The 20,722-nt window shown below is 36.5% G+C and overlaps 1 protein-coding gene across 3 annotated transcripts in view; it reads right to left on the bottom strand.

Annotated features, from left to right (window-relative positions):
- Positions 1–13,214, bottom strand: part of YTHDC2 (YTH N6-methyladenosine RNA binding protein C2) — a 73,712-nt gene extending 60,498 nt beyond the window's left edge. For 2 of the 3 annotated variants that reach the window (XM_012763738.3, XM_012763740.3), the window contains exons 1-4: positions 12,789–13,214; positions 11,399–11,489; positions 3,397–3,593; positions 1,787–1,986 (exon numbers count right to left, since the gene is read on the bottom strand). In XM_012763738.3, the coding sequence (XP_012619192.1) occupies positions 1,787–1,986; positions 3,397–3,593; positions 11,399–11,489; positions 12,789–12,996 (696 nt within the window). In that variant the 5' untranslated portion in view covers positions 12,997–13,214. Of the gene's footprint in view, positions 1–1,786; positions 1,987–3,396; positions 3,594–11,398; positions 11,490–12,788 lie in introns of those variants that run through there. The other variant, XM_012763742.2, reaches the window with a different exon arrangement.
- Between the last annotated feature and the right edge of the window lie 7,508 nt (positions 13,215–20,722).

Here is a 20,722-nt window from a genome sequence, read left to right as displayed (position 1 = left end):
GAATACTATGCAGTTGTTTTAAAAAATGAGGTATCTAGGCACTGACATGAAAAAATATCCATATCTGGCAAGTGAAAAAAGCAAACGCAAAATGTACGTATGCTATTATCCATGTTTGTTTTTAAAAATAAATATAACAATGCTATAAAAGAGGACAAAAACAAAACACACAACCCCCTCCAAAAAAAAAAAAACCACAAATATATATTCCAACTTTCTGACAATAATGCAGGGGGAAAGGATGGCAGGAAAATTAAAAATCTTTCACTTTCTATGTAATATTTTCCATAATGTTCAAGTTTTACATAATGAACATGAAGAAGAAAAAAATTTAAAAAGCACTTAACTTTATAATACCATTAAAGGCAAGATGAAACTGGCTAATGATACTACTTTAACTGTTTTATTTTATATTTCACAGAACAGAAACATTAGTATTTTACTTTAACTCCTTAACAAGATACCCATTACATTAATAGTTTTTTCCTGAAAAACGGAGTATAAAATATTTAGCTAATTAAATTCTCAAGTATCCTTTCATATCTAGTAAAATGGTACACATAAGTGTGAAAATAGGCATCTATAATTCCAATATACAAATATCACTAGCAAAGACAAATAATTTGAATAAAAACATATTTATTATATCTTATTGAAACTTTCATAATCTCTAGTCAATATAATTTAAATTGTTATAATTAACACCTAATGACAAAATTTACTCATAATAAAACAATTATAACAATCTAAGACATCTGAACTCCAGCTATTCTGGAGTGACTTCACAAAATTTCACTTAATCATAAAAGGACTCATGCTGAAGAAAAATATTACATATTACCTTCAGATAAAAACTTTTAATTATTTAGTTTTACAGACTCAAGTTTTAAGGACAGAGACTTAAACTTCTATAAAAATGTTTAAGTCCTACTAGTAAATAACTGGTAAAGTTTATAGTTAATCTCACCACCACCTTGCATTACCTATTGACGTTTATTAAACCAACCAATAAAACCATAGGAAATCTTAAGCAACTGTCAAAAGCAAATTGTGTCCATAAAAGAAGAAAATGTATACATATATTGACTATTTAATCTGAACCTCTATCAAAAGCAAAGTAAATTTAGTACTAATGCTGAAATGCTGCAAGTTAGAGAACATAAACAAGAAAAAGTCACATTGTGTCATACATACTACTTCCAATCTGTTGCCCTATGAGTGAAACTTCATGATAATGAGGTACTTTGATTCTAAATATCCACATTATATCATATCATACTAATTCCATTCCATAGTCAACTTTATATTAACAATTGTTGTTATTGCTTTACTTTGCTCCTATATGCAAAATCCTATGCTAGGCATGTATAAAGTTCATCTCTAAACCTCACCTTCAAAGATAGTAATTATCAGCTCTATTTTATAAATGAAGATGACAGCCCATAGAGATTACAAAACTGTCCTAAAACTTCACCTCCAACAAGTAAAGAAATTGGAATTTGAACCCAAGGCCAAAGCCTATCTTCCATCCTTGATACCAAATCACATCCTCTTATGTTTAAATAAAGGTCAAATATACTAGTTTAAAAATAAATAATTTAAAACACTTCCTTTCTGCAAATTCTCAAAAGGTACTCCCAGTAATAAATAATTTTTTAAATAACCATTATTAAAATAATCATAAGTTTCTTTTTATGTTCTTAACACATGTAGTATAAATTCAATATAACACTACAACATGGGATAAAATTTTTTTTCTTTTATAAACAACAAAAAAGAAACAAACCTGTGTGGTCTTTCCAGATCCTGTTTCTCCTACAATCAAAACTACTTTATTTTCCTTTATTATTTTAACAATTTCTTCTTGTTTCTCAAACACTGGTAAAGACTGCCTAAAAGAATCAAATTCAGATTCTCCTCTTTTCACTGGAATCTGAGGTATCCCATTGTTGAGTCGCCCACTTGTCTTGCTCATTTCCCGGTTTTCTTTGAAAATGAATAAAGAACAAAAAATGTACGATCAACATTGAAAAAGTGTTAAAAATAAAGATAAGTAATTTCTAATGTAGTTTCTTTCAACACTCAGTCTATATAAAGTTAGCAAGCAGTATCTCAACTGTTGTATTCCTACACTTACTGTTCTTATGGAACATGTTACATATTTCGGTATCAATTAGAAAGCAAACCTCTCAGATGTATTTCTGGTGCATAATGTTTAAAAATGAATAAAAATTAATCATTCAATAGCTACTAAAAACAATTCTGATAATCAAAATGATTTTCAGGCTTGCTATAAGTTTCTATCAATAATGTACAAAAAATTAAAATTTTATAGTAGGAAATAACATGCATTATACTTCTAAGATCTGTTATAATACATACAATACAGAAACACATTAAAAAAATAAAATACCCCATATGTGTTTAAGTAATACAAGATTAAATAAAATAATCAAATAAAATCAAAATCAAATAAAACAATATGTGTCAATAAGGTCCTAATGCTTAACAAATTTCCTAATTGAGTATTTTAGCCAATATCCATATTTAACTAAACAGACAGAAATAAAGAAGAGGCATGATCTTCATATAGCTCAAAATATTTTTGTGTGCCTATATTTAAATTTTAAGTTCTCTGATTTTGTTTTTTCTTATTGCAAAGTATTTGTTCTGGTCATATAAAGTTTAAGTTCTTTGAAAGGATCATATATTTTCTACATTCTGCCAACCTAGTCCAATAGATAATTATGATTGTGCAAAGTCCATCATTACAGGCAATAAAATAGTTTTCTCACTAGGGACACAATTTTCGCATATAATAAAATTACAACTTCATTTTATAATCTAAATGTATTACTTATCTACCTTTGAGCAATTTAAATATACTGAAGACTCTATCCTGTCTCTTACCAGAAGCTAAAGCCCCAATTCAAAATCTCACTCATTAGTGTGCCATGGCAGCGTAATATAAGAAAGTCCAGAACTTGGAGTCAAATCCCAGCTCTGCAGTTTACTGGATGGATGAGTGGCCTTGAACACATTATTTAACTCCTCTGAGCCTCAAGTTTCTTCACCTGTGAAATAGGGGAAATTCTTACCTTGCAAAGGTTGCTATGAGGCCCTATAAAAGGTTTAGTATACTGCCTAGCACACAGTAAGTGCTCAATAAATGGTAGCTATTATTATAACACTTAAAAAAAAGACTTGGTTCAACTCCATGACATGCCCTAACACTGTGTTTTGTTCCAAAATTTTCACAACTTTTAATCATTTTTAACAAATTGTTCAAATTGAGAAATCTTATTTCATCTTAGTTTTTAAAAATAAATCTAAAATGGAAAAAGAACAATCATCAAATAATAGGGTAGACAAGGAAGCTCCCCAGAAAATACATACCAGCTTCAACTGCAAACACATTTCCTCTTTCTGTCTTAGGCAGAAGTTCAGTACGCTCTTTATTGGTGACAGGAAATCTTTGAATTAGGCTCCTAACAGCATGTTTTGTATTATGAGTCAAATTACAGGTCATCATTGCATGAGCTGTTTCTGATCCATCTTTCTTCTTCACAGTTAGGTATCTATTTGCTCCCTTTCTGAATATTAATAAAAATCATTTATTTACTATATATAGTCAACTTGTTCACATATGACGTATGCCTATTAGAAAATACGTCTCAAGTAAAACATTGAAAAAAATCAAAATGCTTTGGGATAAGATGCTGAAAGTCCCAAAACATTCAGTAAAGAGAGGTTTGGTCTAAAGTGGCCACAAGACTATTTTCAATTAAAATTTCAAAGAGCTGTAAATCTAAATTTAATCAGCAAAAAAGGCTTACTTACCCATAAGTGTTAAAGTTTGTCTTTAGCAGAATTCATGGTAGATGAAACATCACCATCTAACACATGCTGGGAAGCATACAGAGGGGAAAAAAATAATCTGAACAATAGAACCTAAAAATGATAACGAAAAAGTTATAGTTCACTGTTCAGATTGATACATCCCATTGAATGTTTCCACAGTATGTTGGTAATGTCACACTCCCATGAAAACCTGTTAAAAGAGCCAGTTTTAGTGGCTGGACCAAAAAAGCATAAATCAGATAACTGATAACTTTTCAGATGCATTTTTTTTTTAAATCAAAGAAATTTTTCAAAGCTTCTGGTTCTACCCTTTAATTATAAGGTAATGATGATTTATAACTATTCTAGTTATTTGTTGTAGGTACATTTGTATCTTCAACTGGTTTGGGACTGAGCATGTCTGTTATAACTTTTGTAGCTCCAAGAGTACTAGGTATAATGGTATACACACAGGAAATCCCAAATGTGTTTTGAATGATTTAATAACACACATCTATAATCCAGCAATGTAGTACTGGTTAACAGCTCAGAGACCTAGGTCTGAATCCCATCTCTAACACTTACTAGCTGTGGGACCATTCACAAATTATTTAATGGCTGTAAGCCTAAGGTAATAATTCCTACCTCTAAGGATTATTTATATAAGTAAGATGATATATGATCTATCACAGAGTAGACTCTAAATATATGAAAATTATTATTGTAATTAATTATAGTCAGAAAAAAATCATTTCTTACATTTAAAAGTTACCAAAGTATTCTATAAAATGTTTTACCATTTGTTAATATCATTATCATATTATAGAAATGAGTAACATAGTCACAAATACAATAACAATTACATGTATAATTTCATAATTTTCATTAGATATACATTTTGTCAACAAAATCTTCAGTATAAGAATGATATTAAACTGGGATTAACCTATAGTTTTATCATTTAAGTCTTCTAAGTAAGGCTTTCAATTTATCAAGATTTTTAATTTCAGGAAACTCCTTATTGAATGCTTTAATGAATTTAATGAATTATAAGCTTTCTACGCTATCATCTACTCCTTAACAAGTCCTTAGTGATGCTTAAAATGATGCTATAAAAATGAAATAGTTAAAATTTAACCTGATTCAGGCCGGGCGCGGTGGCTCACGCCTGTAATCCTAGCTCTCTGGGAGGCCGAGCCGGGCGGATCGTTTGAGTTCAGGAGTTCGAAACCAACCTGAGCAAGAGCGAGACCCCGTCTCTACTATAAATAGAAAAATTAATTGGCCAACTAATATATATAGAAAAAATTAGCCGGGCATGGTGGCGAATGCCTGTAGTCCCAGCTACTCGGGAGGCTGAGGCAGGAGGATTGCTTGAGCCCAGGAGTTTGAGGTTGCTGTGAGCTAGGCTGATGCCATGGCACTCACTCTAGCCTGGGCAACAAAGCGAGACTCTGTCTCAAAAAAAAAAAAAAAAAAAAAAATTTAACCTGATTCAGAAATTTGAGTTATTTCCATGATAAATCAGAATTATTGGATTCTAGAAATGTTCCCTATAGTCGTTCTTTTCCCATGAACCTTTCTGAAACTTCAGGACAGTCATTATAGACTCAATCATTCATTACCCTTCTGTAACATTCACTTCATAAAATTCTAACTACAGAAAGCAGAAAGTATGCTGAAACGAGCATTAGAGCAAAAGTCAGAGAGCTAGTGTTCAGCTAGTAAGAACCTTTCAACTAACTAGTTATATGATCAAAAATAAATCATTTTACTTCTCTAACACTGTACACTGGTTATTTTAAAAGACTTCAATATTTCTAAGAGCTCCAAAATGCTTTAATTTTCTTAAAAATCATCTTGGAAAGGTTTTGCTATATTTCACCTTTAATTTTCTTTTATTTATTCACTCATTCAATCATTCATCATATGTAAATTGAGTACCTACTGTACACCAGGCACTACAGTAGAAACTGAGATTACAGAGTTAAGTAAAATATATTGTCTTTCCTCAGTTAAGCTCACAACTAAAATAATGGGTCAGATCAAAACCTTCCTAACAGAGGTTGCCTATTATAGTGTTTATGTATAAAAATATACTCACAATAAGCAGGTGTAAGTATTTAGCCATTACTATTTAAAATTTACTCAATTTAATTTGAACACAGATGGTAGGGCAGAAAGATAACAACAACTTAATAGCATTTATGTTTCAGTAAAAGATTCTATTGTGTACACTCATAATGCTTATTAAGAAAAAGAAAAAAAAAAAGATTCTATTGTGGCTATCCTGCTCATTCCTACTACATTCAGCACCACAGTGACAATGCTATCATCAAAGATTAATGACATTTTTGGTAAACTATCTCATGTTGTGAGGAATGAAACATTCAGAAGAGATATGTTCTACCATGTAACTGACACACTGAGATCTCCTCATCATGCTTTCATTCCAAGGTAATTAAAAACTATGCTTTGACGGAGAACAGCCGAATCTCCTTTACAAAGCAAAATTACAAACTAGCTGCACGTGTGGAAAAAGATAGCAGCTAAGTGAAATTCACGAGAATTTTAAAAAAATAAACGCAAACCCCAAATGCAACTTTTAAGTATAAAAGTAAATGTAGGCCGGGCGTAGTGGCTCACGCCTGTAATCCTAGCACTCTGGGAGGCTGAGGCGGGCGGATTGCTCAAGGTCAGGAGTTCAAAACCAACCTGAGCAAGAGCAAGACCCCGTCTCTACTATAAATAGAAAGAAATTAATTGGCCAACTAATATATATAGAAAAAATCAGCCGGGCATGCCTGTAGTCCCAGCTACTCAGGAGGCTGAGGCAGTAGGATCACTTGAGCCCAGGAGTTTGAGGTTGCTGTGAGCTAGGCTGATGCCACAGCACTCGCTCTAGCCTGGGCAACAAAGTGAGACTATGTCTCAAAAAAAAAAAAGTAAATGTAATAAAATTATAGATAAGAACATCATAATCTCTAACTTTCAGTGCATGCCATAATAAAGTTTTGGCATGTCCATGGCTTTTTCCTTTTAAAGAAAAATGATATAAATAATCAAATTTGATGCAATTCTAATATTAATCAATTTACAAACTATGTTACTGAACATTTAGCTCAAATATAACCATTTGCCTCAACATTCCCTATTCCCCTAGTATGACTACTTAAAAAACTCACAGCCACCGAGGAGCTAAAGTCTCTAAAAAAAAATAACAGGCATTTATTTGATGCCTACCAAACACATAATTCCATATCCCTTTAATTTATTCTTTCATTAGGCAGACAGATCCAAAGATCTAGCTCTGAACCATTTTCTCCCCCAAAACTATAATACAGAATTACAAATTTATTAAAGTTTGCATCATACTAATTTGCACTTTTTATGATTACCTAAAAACTAATAAACCGACCAGTTAACTTTATGTTGTCACTAAATTGAACATAGTTGCTTTCATCATGCCATGATCACTATGGTAAATCTGTTATTTTTCTGGTCTTAAGGAACCATAAGCAACTTGGAGATGAGACCTATCTAATATTTCTAACTCCTCACAGCACCTAGTACATTGCTATGAATTTACTGTGAAGATCAGAAATTAATTAGCTAAACAACTGTATTCAAATCTTGGGTCTGCTACTTGCTAGCTGTGTGATCTTGGAAAATTTACTTAACTAGGCTTTAGTTGCCTCATCTGTTATATAGGTACCAAATATTAAACAATAAAATCTACCTTATAAAACTGTTGTTAGAATTAAATGATAATCTATTTAAAGCTTCTAGCAACAATGCCTATTGCACAACAGCACTTAATAAATGTTCACACCTTCTTCTAGAAGGCATGCAGCCTTGCTGACATCTTGATTTTAGCCTACAGTACCTGTGTTGGACTTCTGACCTCCAGAACTGTAAGATAATAAACTTTTCGTTGTTTTAGCCACTAAAAACAAAAAAAGTTAGCTCCTGTTATTATTGGACACAGTAGTGTTTATTTTTCAATAGATGTCCAAAAATTCACTAAGAGTTCATTAACTTAAAGCCATTTTTCTTGTTTTAGCTGGGGAAAGAGATGGAAAATGCAGTATGCAACTTTCCAAAGCAGGAGTCAAGTGAGGCAGTAACCAAATCTGATAAGGGGAGCTTCCTGGTAGGTTGGAGCCTTCTGGTCAGGGTGAGTAGAGTATTTCAGTATCTATTAAGCAGTGACTTTAGCAGTCACAGAATAAGAAATCTGTACTTAGAAAAATCTACTTTCATATACTTTGTACTTTCTAATTCCACAAATTTTTAACAAAGTTCATTCTGCAAATTGTGTTTTGTCTAACTTGGAATAAGAAAAACAGAAAAGAGATTTTGTTTTGGTTATGAAAAAGCCAAAGACTCAGAAAAGTGTGCTCTTCGGACTCAAACAGAGTGACCTCAGTTGAGGGAAAAAAGTAAACGAATTATGAGATGAAATTTTTGTTATGCGAAATCTGACTAGAATTTCAAAGACAACTTTAGGACATACTAAAGATCACAAAATGGGGGTGTTACACCAAGAAGAATGTTTCACTAAAAGATGAATAATTATAAAAAAAGAATCAAAACCAAAGTAAATTCAACTCTTTAGGAGAAGATGAAAAATAAAATCCATCACAAATGGCTTCATTTTGAAAGAATACCAAAAAGGAAAAATTAATCAGAAAAAAATTATAAATTATCATCTAGAAAGTCTGGAATCTATTTTTAAAAATCTTACATGAAGCCCAAAATAAACTATAGAACCTTAACTAAAACAAAGAGATTGACCCCTTTATACTTTACATTTAAGAAAACAGGCCTTCAAAGTGAAGAGACTTGACCAAAGCTGGAGAATGAGAGATTAAGAGTAGAATTCAGGCTTTCCTGTTCTTTACTCCACACTAGGTTGTCTCTCAAGTATTTACTAAGGAACCATTATACCATGCACGTGCACACACACAGATTACTAAATCAATGAAGTTAATGCTAGGAGATTTAAAAAAGAAAAAAATCTTTGCCAAAGAGTAAACAGAAAAGCCCATGAAAGTCAGGTCAAAATTCTCATATAAATGAAAAGAAAGGCTTTGAGAAGTACATTCAAAGTGTTTTAGTTCTTTATATGAAAAGAAGGAAAATCATTTGAGAATTACAAGGACCACTAAATAAACATTGAACAAAGTTTGCTAAAAGATGCAAAGGGGAGGGAAGAAGCTATGATATTTCATAAGAAGAGAGTTTGGGAGCATTAAGGTTATAGGTATTAAGGACTAGATAAGTAGGCAGGATCACCTGGTTTCCCTTAGAATTTCTCCTTTTTCCTTCTCTCTTTTGCACTTGTGCGCTCTCTCACTCTTCAATGTTTCCTCATCACCCTTTTTTGTCCTGATAACTTCTTTCTTGATCTCTCCTTCACCAGGTAGTTCTCCATTCTGGATCATCCCTTAAATGACTATGTTAATGAACAGAAATAGAAGTACTCTGTTCTAATGGACTGCTTTTCTAAGAGTAATTTCTAACAATCATTTCTAAGTCAGCTGCTTAGAATTCAAGACTTATTTAACCACAGAAATGATGTAGCTACAGAACTGTACGTTTATAAAAGATGTTTTCCAGTGCAGGCCCAAAACTTCTCACCTGCAACTCTAAACGCCAAACAGCACTGAAAACTGGAAGTTTTTTCATAAGTCTGAAGTAACCTTATTTAGAAGCAAAATCTAATTAAATTGACATCAGCTTATTAACAGTCTTTACCTTGGGGTGAGCAGTCATACACTTTCCAGCAAAAATGTTAATGTGACTAAAGGTGATGCCCATAACTTATTAGGGATACTACTTAAAATATTGCAAATATACCCTTATACCTTTCTAAACTCTGAAAATCTGAATCTCATATATTTGGCCCAACTGTTTCTGAACAAAGTATTGTGGCTCTGCATTATACTTTGATATTCAAGTGCAGCATTTTACTTCCCTAGTGGACTATAATATGGGCATGCTCAGGCATGTAACCACTGCTCCTGACTGGCCTTAGTGGTGTTCAAAATGTATATTAAGCTAAATCCCTGTCCCAGTACTGGGCATTCATATGCAAGATACTTCCACATCCATTACTTTCATCTTAGGACATTCCTATGTATTTATTAATATTTTTACTTAATAAACTTTTGTTTTCCCTCTTCTTAACCTAAAAACAGGTAAGCTGAAACTTTATCTTTTTTTTCCTCTTTATCAGTGGTTCTCAACCTGGGTAATTTTGTTCCCCAAGGAACATTTGGCAATGTTTTGAGGCATTTTTGGCTGTTGCAACTGGGGTTGGCAGTGTTAATGGCATGTATTTATTGTAGGATGCTGCTAAACATCCTACAATACACAAAATAAAGAATTATCCAAAACAAAATTTAAATAGCAACAATATTGAGGAACCTTACTTGATACTGATCCCACCATTCTTATTCACAAAATGAAATAGCTCCACAGAATTTTAGAGTTTTCCAATTTAGATGCCTCAATCACCTTTCCCCATTTACAGATCAGCAACCCTCCACAAAAAATAAATAAATACTGTTTCTCCCTGTTTCACTTTATCATTTCAAATCACCAGACTCTTGACTTGGTAGGAAAGAAACTAATGAACATATGTTCTAAAGCTTACCATTACAATAAAGTAACAGTAAAAGAGATAAGTACTGTAAATAATTGTACTTATTATCTTTTGTACATTCATTCTTCATAAAGAGAGACTTAGTTTCCAACAAAAATGAAAATATTCTTCTCAATCATTTAAACTTTAAAAAATCTAAACTATTTTTTCTTACACTGTAAAACTTACCTCTTACAGGTAAGGAGTTCAGAGTATGCCACCCCAAACTATGTCATCCTGGCATAAGGATTATTTTGAGCTAAAGGCAACTGAGAAAAAGGAGACACAAAAAACTCTCTGTCCTCTCCCTCTTTACCAGGAAGGGCAGGACTATTCTCAATCACAGAGACCACTCTAGATTTTTATGAACCAAGAGACAGCACCAGAGGAAACTACATAACCAACTTTGCTAAAAAAAAAAAACCCATATCTTCCATTAGTTTCCCCATATAATTTACCTTCCCACATTCTGCAGCACCTAGAAGCTCAAAAAAAGCTTCTTTCTCTTGTTACTTTTTTACAAATTTATTGTTGTTTATTAAGAAGCTTGTTGTTGTTTATTAAGCTCCAAATTTGAGTTACTCATCACTAAGGTCACCCCTGGATATGTGGATGCACATTTTAATAGACGTGTTTGTTTTTCTCTTAATCTGTTGTTCATCAGTTTAATTTGCAGGGTCCCAGCCAATGAACCTAAGCTGGGTAGAGGAAAGTTTTTTGCAGGGGTGACGTGGAAGGACAGAAGGAAGAAGAAAAGTTGAATTTGGTACAGACCTGAATCAGCTTACCTACATACAATATAATTAAGAATGTGAAGCTAAAACAGTAATAGTTATTTAAATGTAGTCAGAAAATTTTCTTTTTTTGGTAAACAATCTTTTTTTGAAGTAAGAAAAACTATCAGCTTACCCTTTACTTTTAGAGACCAAACCAAGAGACTGACTCAATCGATGAATAAAGGCTCTTTCAGTACTGGTCAAAGAAGAAGGAAATTCCATTTCTATGTGGAAAAGAAAAACATAGTAGTACCATTTGTAGATAAACAATTTCCCTTCAAGTCACATAAAGTGTGAAAAAACATGTATGTAATAAATGTATTATATTTTATGTGAATAGTTAATAACTTATATTTTATGCTTCATATATTTTATGTAAAAGTTAATAAAATATACTTTATTAATTCAGTAACCACTGGGTATCTACCAGAATTCTGATATTACTAAAAAGATATCTAGGTATTAAGCGTAAATGTTATAAAGGACTCTGATGTTCACTAAAGATGACTACCTCTTATTTATGCTGGAATCTTGAAATGATATAAAGACTGAACATATTCGTCCTCAATTAACTCTCAATTATCTCTTCCAATGACAAGGTATGCTCAAGCATTATGAATTCTCAACATGAAACTCCACTGTTTTTGCTTTCAAACCTGTGTGAAATTCATATTTCACTATTTCAAACTGGATTTGTTATTTTGTAGCAGTTGTTATTACAGCTAAGGATTTACCTTCCTTTAATGTAAGTTCAGAATCAGTCTATTCAAGTCATTCTCCGTTTTGGACTGTAAGCTTCCAGAGTTAGCACGTCCCCTATTAAGCCAGCAAGTTGGAATGAGCACTCAATATACTGTAATATACTGTACAGATCTCCACAGGTCACCTGCTGGTTTTGCATTATGTGACCCAAGACAAGCTTTCTAACCTTAAGAGGTGTTGGAAAACGCTTCATAAGCCAAGACTGGGATTAATTCATTTAAGTGCTTGGTGTGACACTCCTAGGATTCAAACAAAGCACTACACAATGCCAGAGCAGTTACTTATCTGTTTGATATCCTTCTGCTCCTCTACTTGCGCAGCTTAAATGTGCCTCAGTTAAGACTACACCCCGTTTTTTAAAAAAACAAATAAAATTCTTTTTAAGGATAGGCGCTTACCAATACCTAAAAAAAAAAAAAAAAAAAAATGATGGCTTAGCTGCCCAAGGCTGCTGAAAGACCTGGGAGAAGAAAAATTTCCTGCTTGAGAGCAACGGGACCTTTTCGCCTTCAGACGCCAGGCAAGCGCCCCGGAACCCCGCCGCCCTGCGGAACGGCCTGCGGTTCTTCACAACCCACGGAAGGGTCAAGCACGGCGCCCCAGGCCCGGCTCCCACCTCCGAGGCCCCCGGGCGGGCGGCCCAGGTCTTCCCTCCCTCCCTCTTCCGAGGCGGACCCTTCCGTCGGTGAGTCCGGGTTTGGTGGGCGTGGGTCGGGGACGCGGCTGGGGACGGCCGGCAGAGTCCTTATCAGGAGCCTCACCTCTCTGGTCCCCGTATCGGAAGCGCTCCAAGGCGATATTGACTGCGATCTTCACCTCCTCATCGATACGAATGTCCTTCAGCCCCTTGGCCCGGCCGCCGCCCCCAGGGCCACACGGCGCCGGGCCGCCCCCTCCGCCTCCGCTCCCGCCGCCGCCGCCACTCGCGGGAGCTGGCGGCCGCGGGGAGACGCTGCTCGGCCTGGACATGGCCCTGAGGAGATGTTCTCCCAGCGCGGGAGCGGCCAGACCTGCCGACTGACAGCCAACAAACAGGAACCGTGGGTCTCGGGGGCCACTGCGGGACGGCTCCGCGGGCGGCCTGCGCTGGGCCGGGGTCACCAGAAAGCCCCCAGTCACCGCAACAGCTAGAGAGGCACCGGCGCCACTAAAACCCCGGCGAGGCGGGGAGCGCGGGCGTGATGACGTCACCAGGGCCGCCGGCGCACGTGACCCCGGCGCGTCGGCTCCTGACAGAAGCGGCCTCTGCCAGCCAAGTGGAGGCCCCCAGCGGAGCTAATGCTCTACGTCCGCTTGCACCCACTGCCAAGGGCCTCTCCGTCATCTTTTTATTCTATCACTTTTTAGCTCTTTTAAGCCCTCCTAGTTCCTTCAGTAGGCATGTTTGGGCTCCTAGTATGTGTCTGGCACTATGCTATGCCCTCGATACACATTAAGGAACCAGACAGACAAGGTTCCTGCCTTCATGGAGTTCATACTCCAGTAGGAGTAGGGTTGCCAGATATAGCAAATGCAAATACAGGATGCCCACTGAATTTGTGTTTCAGATAAAGATTAATTTTTTAGTTTATGTGTTTCCCATGCAATGTTTGGGAACAGATCATAAAAAATTATTCATTGTTTATCTGAAATTTAAATTTAACTGAGCATCTGTATTTTATTTGGCAACCCTAGATAGGAGTGACGGACAATAAACGAGTAAATGATTAAATGCTAGTTATTAGTGCCATATGATATGATGGAATAAGAATGTGGGCCCCTGCGGGAAGAGTTAAGAGAACTTCCACTTCCTTACATACAATCTCACTAACATAAATCTAATTCCGACCACCCTAACTGCTTCTACTCTGCTCTACCTATTAATATAACCATGCTCCAGAGAGCAACAAGAGTGATCATAAAAAAACAAGCTAGAGAAGATTACACCTGGACATAAAATCCCCCAATTACTCTCCATTGCAACTAGGACAAACCCTGAATTCCTTACCATGACCTTCAAGACCCTGCCTGACCTGGCCCCTGCCTGTCTCCATGATCTTATCTCCTACCACTCTGGCCCTCACTTACAATGCTCAAATGGACTAATTTCTTTCTGCCTGCTGAATACACCAAGCTGCTTACCATTTGGGGAATTTTCCACTTGAGCAGTTTTCTCCTGCGCAAAACAATCTGCCTCTCAGAACCTCACATGGATGCTTCTTTCTTATTATCTAAAGTAAGATTCCATTCCTTGCCTAGACAGAGTCTCTCATTTCAATCTGTTGTCACTGTTGAAATGTTTCAAATTATTTTATTTATTATTAATATTTGCTCTTCCCACTAGGAAATAAACTCCTTAAGAGCAGAAACCGTGTTTATCTTGTCACTGTTTCATCAGTACCTAGAACTCAGTAGGCACACAATAAATATTTTAGAATCTAAAATTAGGATTGGACATCTCTGCCCTCAGAAAACTTTCATATAATCCTTGAGCTCCTGATATCTCTGGTTGACTATTACAAAGAGCTCAAGACAAGTCCTATATTCTGGCCCTGGCTAAAACAGCAAGAATAACTAGCACTGAGGATAGAATATCCTAATTTCCAGAAGATGTATTACAGACTTTATAAGAAATCAGAAAGTAAGCCACAGAAAACAATTATATCCTTCGCTGAAGCTGACATAGAAAAGACCATGCAACCCCTATGCACCTATATACAATTTGGGTGGGCAACTCAGCATCAGTTAAAGAGTAATTGTCATCCCTGCCATGTTAGTCACTTTCTTACAGTGTTTGTCAGGATATCATTGTGAGAAATAATGATAATTTGGAAAATAAAACCAACCCAACAAACATACATACATAAATACTCAGATTTTTATTTCTCTTAGAGATTGAGGTGGAAAAAAGGTGTTTTAAATTGAAACCTTAAATCTATTCACTACATTTATATTTTGGTGTTTTCCCTCTGACTTCATTATTTACATATTGAAAATATTTTCTGATAATAATATTAATAATAAAATTGTGTATAGCTCCAATTGGACAATATGATTTGATTGGGAAAAATCTAGCTGCTCCTTGACTTGAACAAATCATTTAGTCTCTCTAGATTAGTGTCTCCCAAACTTTTTTACTTCATGGTGCACATAGAAAATGATAATTTGCATGGCACCTTGGGTATGGCAAAGAATGCTAGTGTTCATAAATTTCCATGTTTCTCCTCTTCATCCTGAGCACAACACTAGATCACATTTCTCTCATATTCCCCCACAATTCTGCCCCTGTTTTCTGGTTGGAATTGTGAAGCCATATGGTGAGTTCTGGTAATGGAATGTGGACAGAAGTGATGTACACTGTAATTCTCCCTCTTCTCTGGATTGCAGCCAGATGTTAGATGAAGAAATTACAAATAAAGGAGGAAGGCTAGAATAAGTTCTATAGTGTTGGATTGGAACTAACAGTATCATGACTATACATATATATATGTATATGTATATATATACATGCGCACACAGATGGGCAGCTAACATAAAAATAGATGTATATGTATGTGTGAGTATAAGTACTGAGAGGGCTTAGAAGCAATGACACCCCAATATCAATGAGTACTTCTAGCACCCAAATCTTAGCTTCTAAACACCATTCTCCAATAAAAGAAACCAGGATCCCTAGAGGAAAGGTTGCTTTTAGGGCTGAATCAGGAAAAAGACAAAATGAGCCTGGAACATATTGAAGTGTCAAAAAGTAAGGACTTGCCTAAAATAGAATAAAAGCTTGTCAAAAGATCATAGGAGCGTGGTGGCTCACGCCTGTAATCCTAGCACTTTGGGAGGCCGAGGTGGGCGGATTGCTCAAGGTCAGGAGTTCGAAACCAGCCTGAGCGAGACCCAGTCTCTACCAAAAATAGAAAGAAATTAATTGACCAACTAAAAATATATATACAAAAAATTAGCCGGACATGGTGGCGCATGCCTGTAGTCCCAGCTACTCGGGAGGCTGAGGCAGTAGGATTGCTGAGCCCAGGATATTGAGGTTGCTGTGAGCTAGGCTGGCGCCACGGCACTCACTCTAGCCTGGGCAACAAAGTGAGACTCTGTCTCAAAAAAAAAAAAAAAAAAAAAAAAGATCATAGGAGCTAACTTCAAGTTGCTCCTAAGGAGCAAAGCTGGCACAGTTTGAGAAATAAAACAAATAATGATGGTATTGGATTATAATCCAGGGAATAAAATAAGCATCCATGAGCCCATAGTGATATTAATGCATAGTTGAATGAATAAATAAATGAGAGAAAGGACAACTTGTCCTCACATAAATTCTAATTAATAAATGTAGAAGGAATGATGAAAACAGAAAATCACCATTAGGAAACAACAGTCATGATCGTTGCAGACTAGAATCATTAATGGATGCCAAAATTATATGTGTAGCCTAAGAATATTTCTCTACCAGATACTCATTAATTACAAAGGGAACATGCTGACTTTACAATGGAAAAATTTGGCAGCTACCACTGTAACAAGGTGATAAAGTCAACATCACTGGTAATAAGATACATCAACAACATCATTTCTGTGGTATTCTTGCCAAAAATACAAAACCTCAATCTAATCATGACAATCAGACAAACTCAAAAGCCTGTTCAGGTGCATCCCATAATCACTATAGACCAATGAGTGCTGCTGTGTGTCTTACATTTCTCCCTTTTCTAAACGGGAAACTTTACTGCAAGTCTGTTACCCTTGCTCTATCACATCATATAGGGTAGCTGAGTGGGAGTTGGTATGTGGTACATATTTACATAGTACATAGTACTGCGGATCAACAACAGATTCTAGGTGCAGTGACTAGATAGAACTTTGGGCGTCTTTGGGAGAGTGTATGTGTACTCCATGAGTGGTAAGGAGGGGGCTAAATGATATTTGATGACCAGATGTAAGTACTTTGGCAAAGAATACTACTGCTCACCGAAAACTGTGTTTCTCTTCTATGATAATATTTCCCAACTCCCTTCCAGTTAGCTGAGGGCCACATGATTGAGTTCTGGCCATTGGAATCTAGCTAGAACTGATGTACACCACTTCCAGGCTTGATCTCTAAAACCTTTCTTGGATCTTCCATTCTTTGCCTTTCCAACTTGGCTGGAAGTTCTTAGACAATGGTAGAAGCACTAAATACAAGGCTTCTGATTCCCTGAATAGGTGTGATAAAGAATCTCCTCACCAACTTACACTGGACTACGACATGGGTAAGAAATAATCTTTGGTTGTTGTAAGCTCCTGAGATTTGGGGAGGTATTTGTTATAATAATGTGGTAGATTGCTACTTTAATGGCTTCTGGTGAATAATGCTTTTCTGCATTCATACCCTTATATTCTTCCCTCCTACACTGACTCTGTCCTTGGCCATATAACTTGCTTGGGCCATTGGGACATCAGCAAATATAACATGAGCAGAGGCTTGAAAGGTGTTTGTGTATTAGGGCTGACCCTCTCTTGTTGCTGGGAACTCTGCTTCCACAAAGCAAAGAAGCTTAAGCTAGCCTGGTAAAGACATGGCCCAACCATTAGCTAGCACCAACTGCTAGACATGTGAAACAGGCCATATTGGAAAGTCTAAGCTTCAGCCAAGCTGCCAGATTACTGCAGCTACATAAGTGACCCAAGGCAAGATCAGCAGAAGAACCTCCTAGCTAAACACAGCCCAAGTTGTTTACCCACAGAACACACGAGCAAATAAAATGGACATTGCTTTAAGCTACTAAGTTTTAGGTTGGGTTCGTTACAAAGCAATATATAATTGACACACCCAGTTAGTTTATTCTGGCTGCTGTATTGAGACAGAGATAAGGCTAATCTTGGCCAGAAGCAGCTGGGCTGAGAGAACTGGCTTCAACTGTTCCAGTTCCTACCCAGCTGCCCAAGGACTGGGGTCATCAACATCTTGATATGCCTGTGAACATCTTATGACATAGCAGCATGCCACAGCACAATGATCTGGAAACTGCTCTAGCTAGTTCTCTTCTCGTCTCTAAAAATGACTTGGTAGAGTTAAAATATAACCAGTATGCTTTTATGATTGCTGTTATAAATATTTCCTTCCACTCTTTCTCTCCTCGCCCCTTTCTCTCTTGTTCAGCCAGGCCTTTGGGGATCTATTGTTTTGGAGAAGGAATATTGTTTTAAGTTGCTTTCAGTTCCCTGGACCTTGGGAAGAGGAAGATGTCACATATTAATACACCAGTGAGTCACTAAAAAGGATCCCGAACCCTGCTCCTGTAGGGGAGAATAAAACAAAAACCTTGGATGGTTTGGGAGATCCTAAAACAGAATGGCCTGTGCTGCCTTCCCAAGTAAAGCCCCAGAGAGGCAGGGCAGGAAAGAATGGCACAGTGGTGTGCCTAGGCAGGTGGGCTCAGTGTGGTGTGGAGCAGCAGAGCATTCCTGGTGCTCAAGAGGGGTTCAGAATTGGCAGAGAGATAAATCATTCTTCAAGGAGTCTTGCCATTGGAAATAAGCAATGAATGACTTAGTAGTGAGTGATCTATATTGTTTGATGACCAAGAATTAGAAACCCCTTCCCACGCTTCTTGATGCCTTGACACCCCATAAGAACACGAGAACCTAAAAGCAAACCTAGATAGAGAAGAGCTTTGGGGGCCCTGAATGAACTGAGATTAAGTTAATTACAGGGAAATTAAGTCCTGCCATATCTAAATCTATGGAATGAAATTTACCTGAGGTTCAAGTAATTGTAAAATTACTTCCAGCTCTATTATTTGATACATATGTAATGATATATATCAAAAATGAGTATTTTGCTATACTCTGAATACATATCTACCTATCTACATAAGCAGCTTTAAATGTATATTAATAGGTTAGCCACAAGGTGGTACTAGAAAGCTATTATTTATTACGGTCCTAGGTCTTGACGGTAATTGATACTAACAAACAACTTCTGTAGCCTGTTGTAATAACAGCAGCAATCATAGCAAAAGTTGTGATAGCAGCAATTATGAGGTTCATGAGCGGGAATACTCATATTTAAAAGTCATAAAAATAGACTCTCTGGAAGGTGGCTATCAACTAGTTTGTATTCTTCCTCTTTTTCCTACCCATTATCATGTGGTAGGAAATCCCAATCATGCGTGTCATCAAACGCTAATATATTCAAACACCCATAAATAAAAAAAAATTAATAGACATGGCCTCTTAGGTCTTAGAGTTTAAATTTTAAATGAGTATTTTTACAGAATATGCCTCAAAAACATCTGGAACACCCTTAAACCATCTCCCAAACACTAAAAGCTCAACTCCAAAATGTGAACACTGCAGGTCAGCAAATACATTGTGTAACTTGCTGAGCATTTGCTGTCACCTGCCGGGGGTGACCGAGGAGAGGAGGAAAACCATCTCTTCCAGGCAGTATTGCTATGTTTGTGGGGTTTTTGTTGTTTTGTTTTGTTTTTAAGGAGATGTAATTTTAAAGAGTTGCATAGTAAAAGGGGAAGAAGAGGTTTGGAAACTCTCACAAGGAAGGACTTTCTAAGCAAAGGGGTAGTATATCAGAGAAGGTATCATGTCAACCCTGAAAGCCCTTCATTAGGAGCATGGAGAGGCATGTTGAAGGGACTGAGGAAAAAGATAGTAATGCTAGGTGACCAGTGTAGGTCTAGTCTATGGTCTGGTAGCAAAGGAAATTTACCTTACTGGGAAGTAGAGCCACTGTGTGGCTCTGAGGACAGGAGTGACATAAATTTGTCAACTGGCATGTGTCCTTATAGAATTGTAAGTAAATGATGTCGTTAGGCTGCCAGTTAAGAGTAGTCTCTAAAAGTCCAGTGTAGGCTGGGCACTGTGGCTCACACCTGTAATCCCAGCACTAGGGAGGCCAAGGTGGGAGGATTACTTGAAACCAGGAGTTCAAGACAAGCCTGAGCAGCATCGCAAGACCCCGTCTCTACAAAAAATTTAAAAATTATCCAGGCATGGTTGCATACTCCTGTAGTCCTAGTTACTCAGGAGGCTCAGCCAGAGGACCGCTTGAGCCTAGGAGTTTGAGGTTGCAGTGAACTATGATCACACCACTGTACTCTAGCCTGGGTGATAGGGCAAGACCCTGTCTCCGAAAAACAAAAAACAAAAAACAAAAAAAAACAAAAAAAAAACAAAGTCAAGTGTAGAAATAATTACACGTTAAAAGAGTTAATTGTGATGGTAAAAAGAATCAGATGAAAATCTATCAGAGGGTGCAGTAGGATTAGTTGGGAGCATGAATGTCCCTAGTTTTCTCCCTCAGGACCGTTATTAAAAACTCAGAGACCAAGAGAGAGAGTCTATTCATGGGGCCCTCTCCTGGGATGCTCTGAAGAAAAGAAAACATCAAAAACCTCTTGAAAACAAAAAGGGTTATCGTTAAATACATAATGTTTCCATTTTATGAAAGGATCCAGTTTTTAAAGCATAGGCAACATTTACCCATGCAGATAGCTGAAGAGGGATTAGATACACTTGTCCATAGCTTGGCCGTGTATTGACATCCCACAAAATAATAATTTTATTTTTCTCCTGGCACACTAAGTACATTGTAAATATAGTATTTTGTCTCTCACTGATATTTTTCTTTAAAATCTTCATAAGCAAAATGCTGGTAATCACTGAATTTGGTAATCACTGAATGGCTATATGGGGTGTTCTTCATACTATTCTTTTT

This window comes from Microcebus murinus, chromosome 11 (genome assembly GCF_040939455.1).
Source record: "Microcebus murinus isolate Inina chromosome 11, M.murinus_Inina_mat1.0, whole genome shotgun sequence".
Lineage (NCBI taxonomy): Eukaryota > Metazoa > Chordata > Mammalia > Primates > Cheirogaleidae > Microcebus > Microcebus murinus.
Note: the sequence above shows the minus strand (reverse complement) of the source record. Positions and strands in the feature narration are given on the sequence as shown.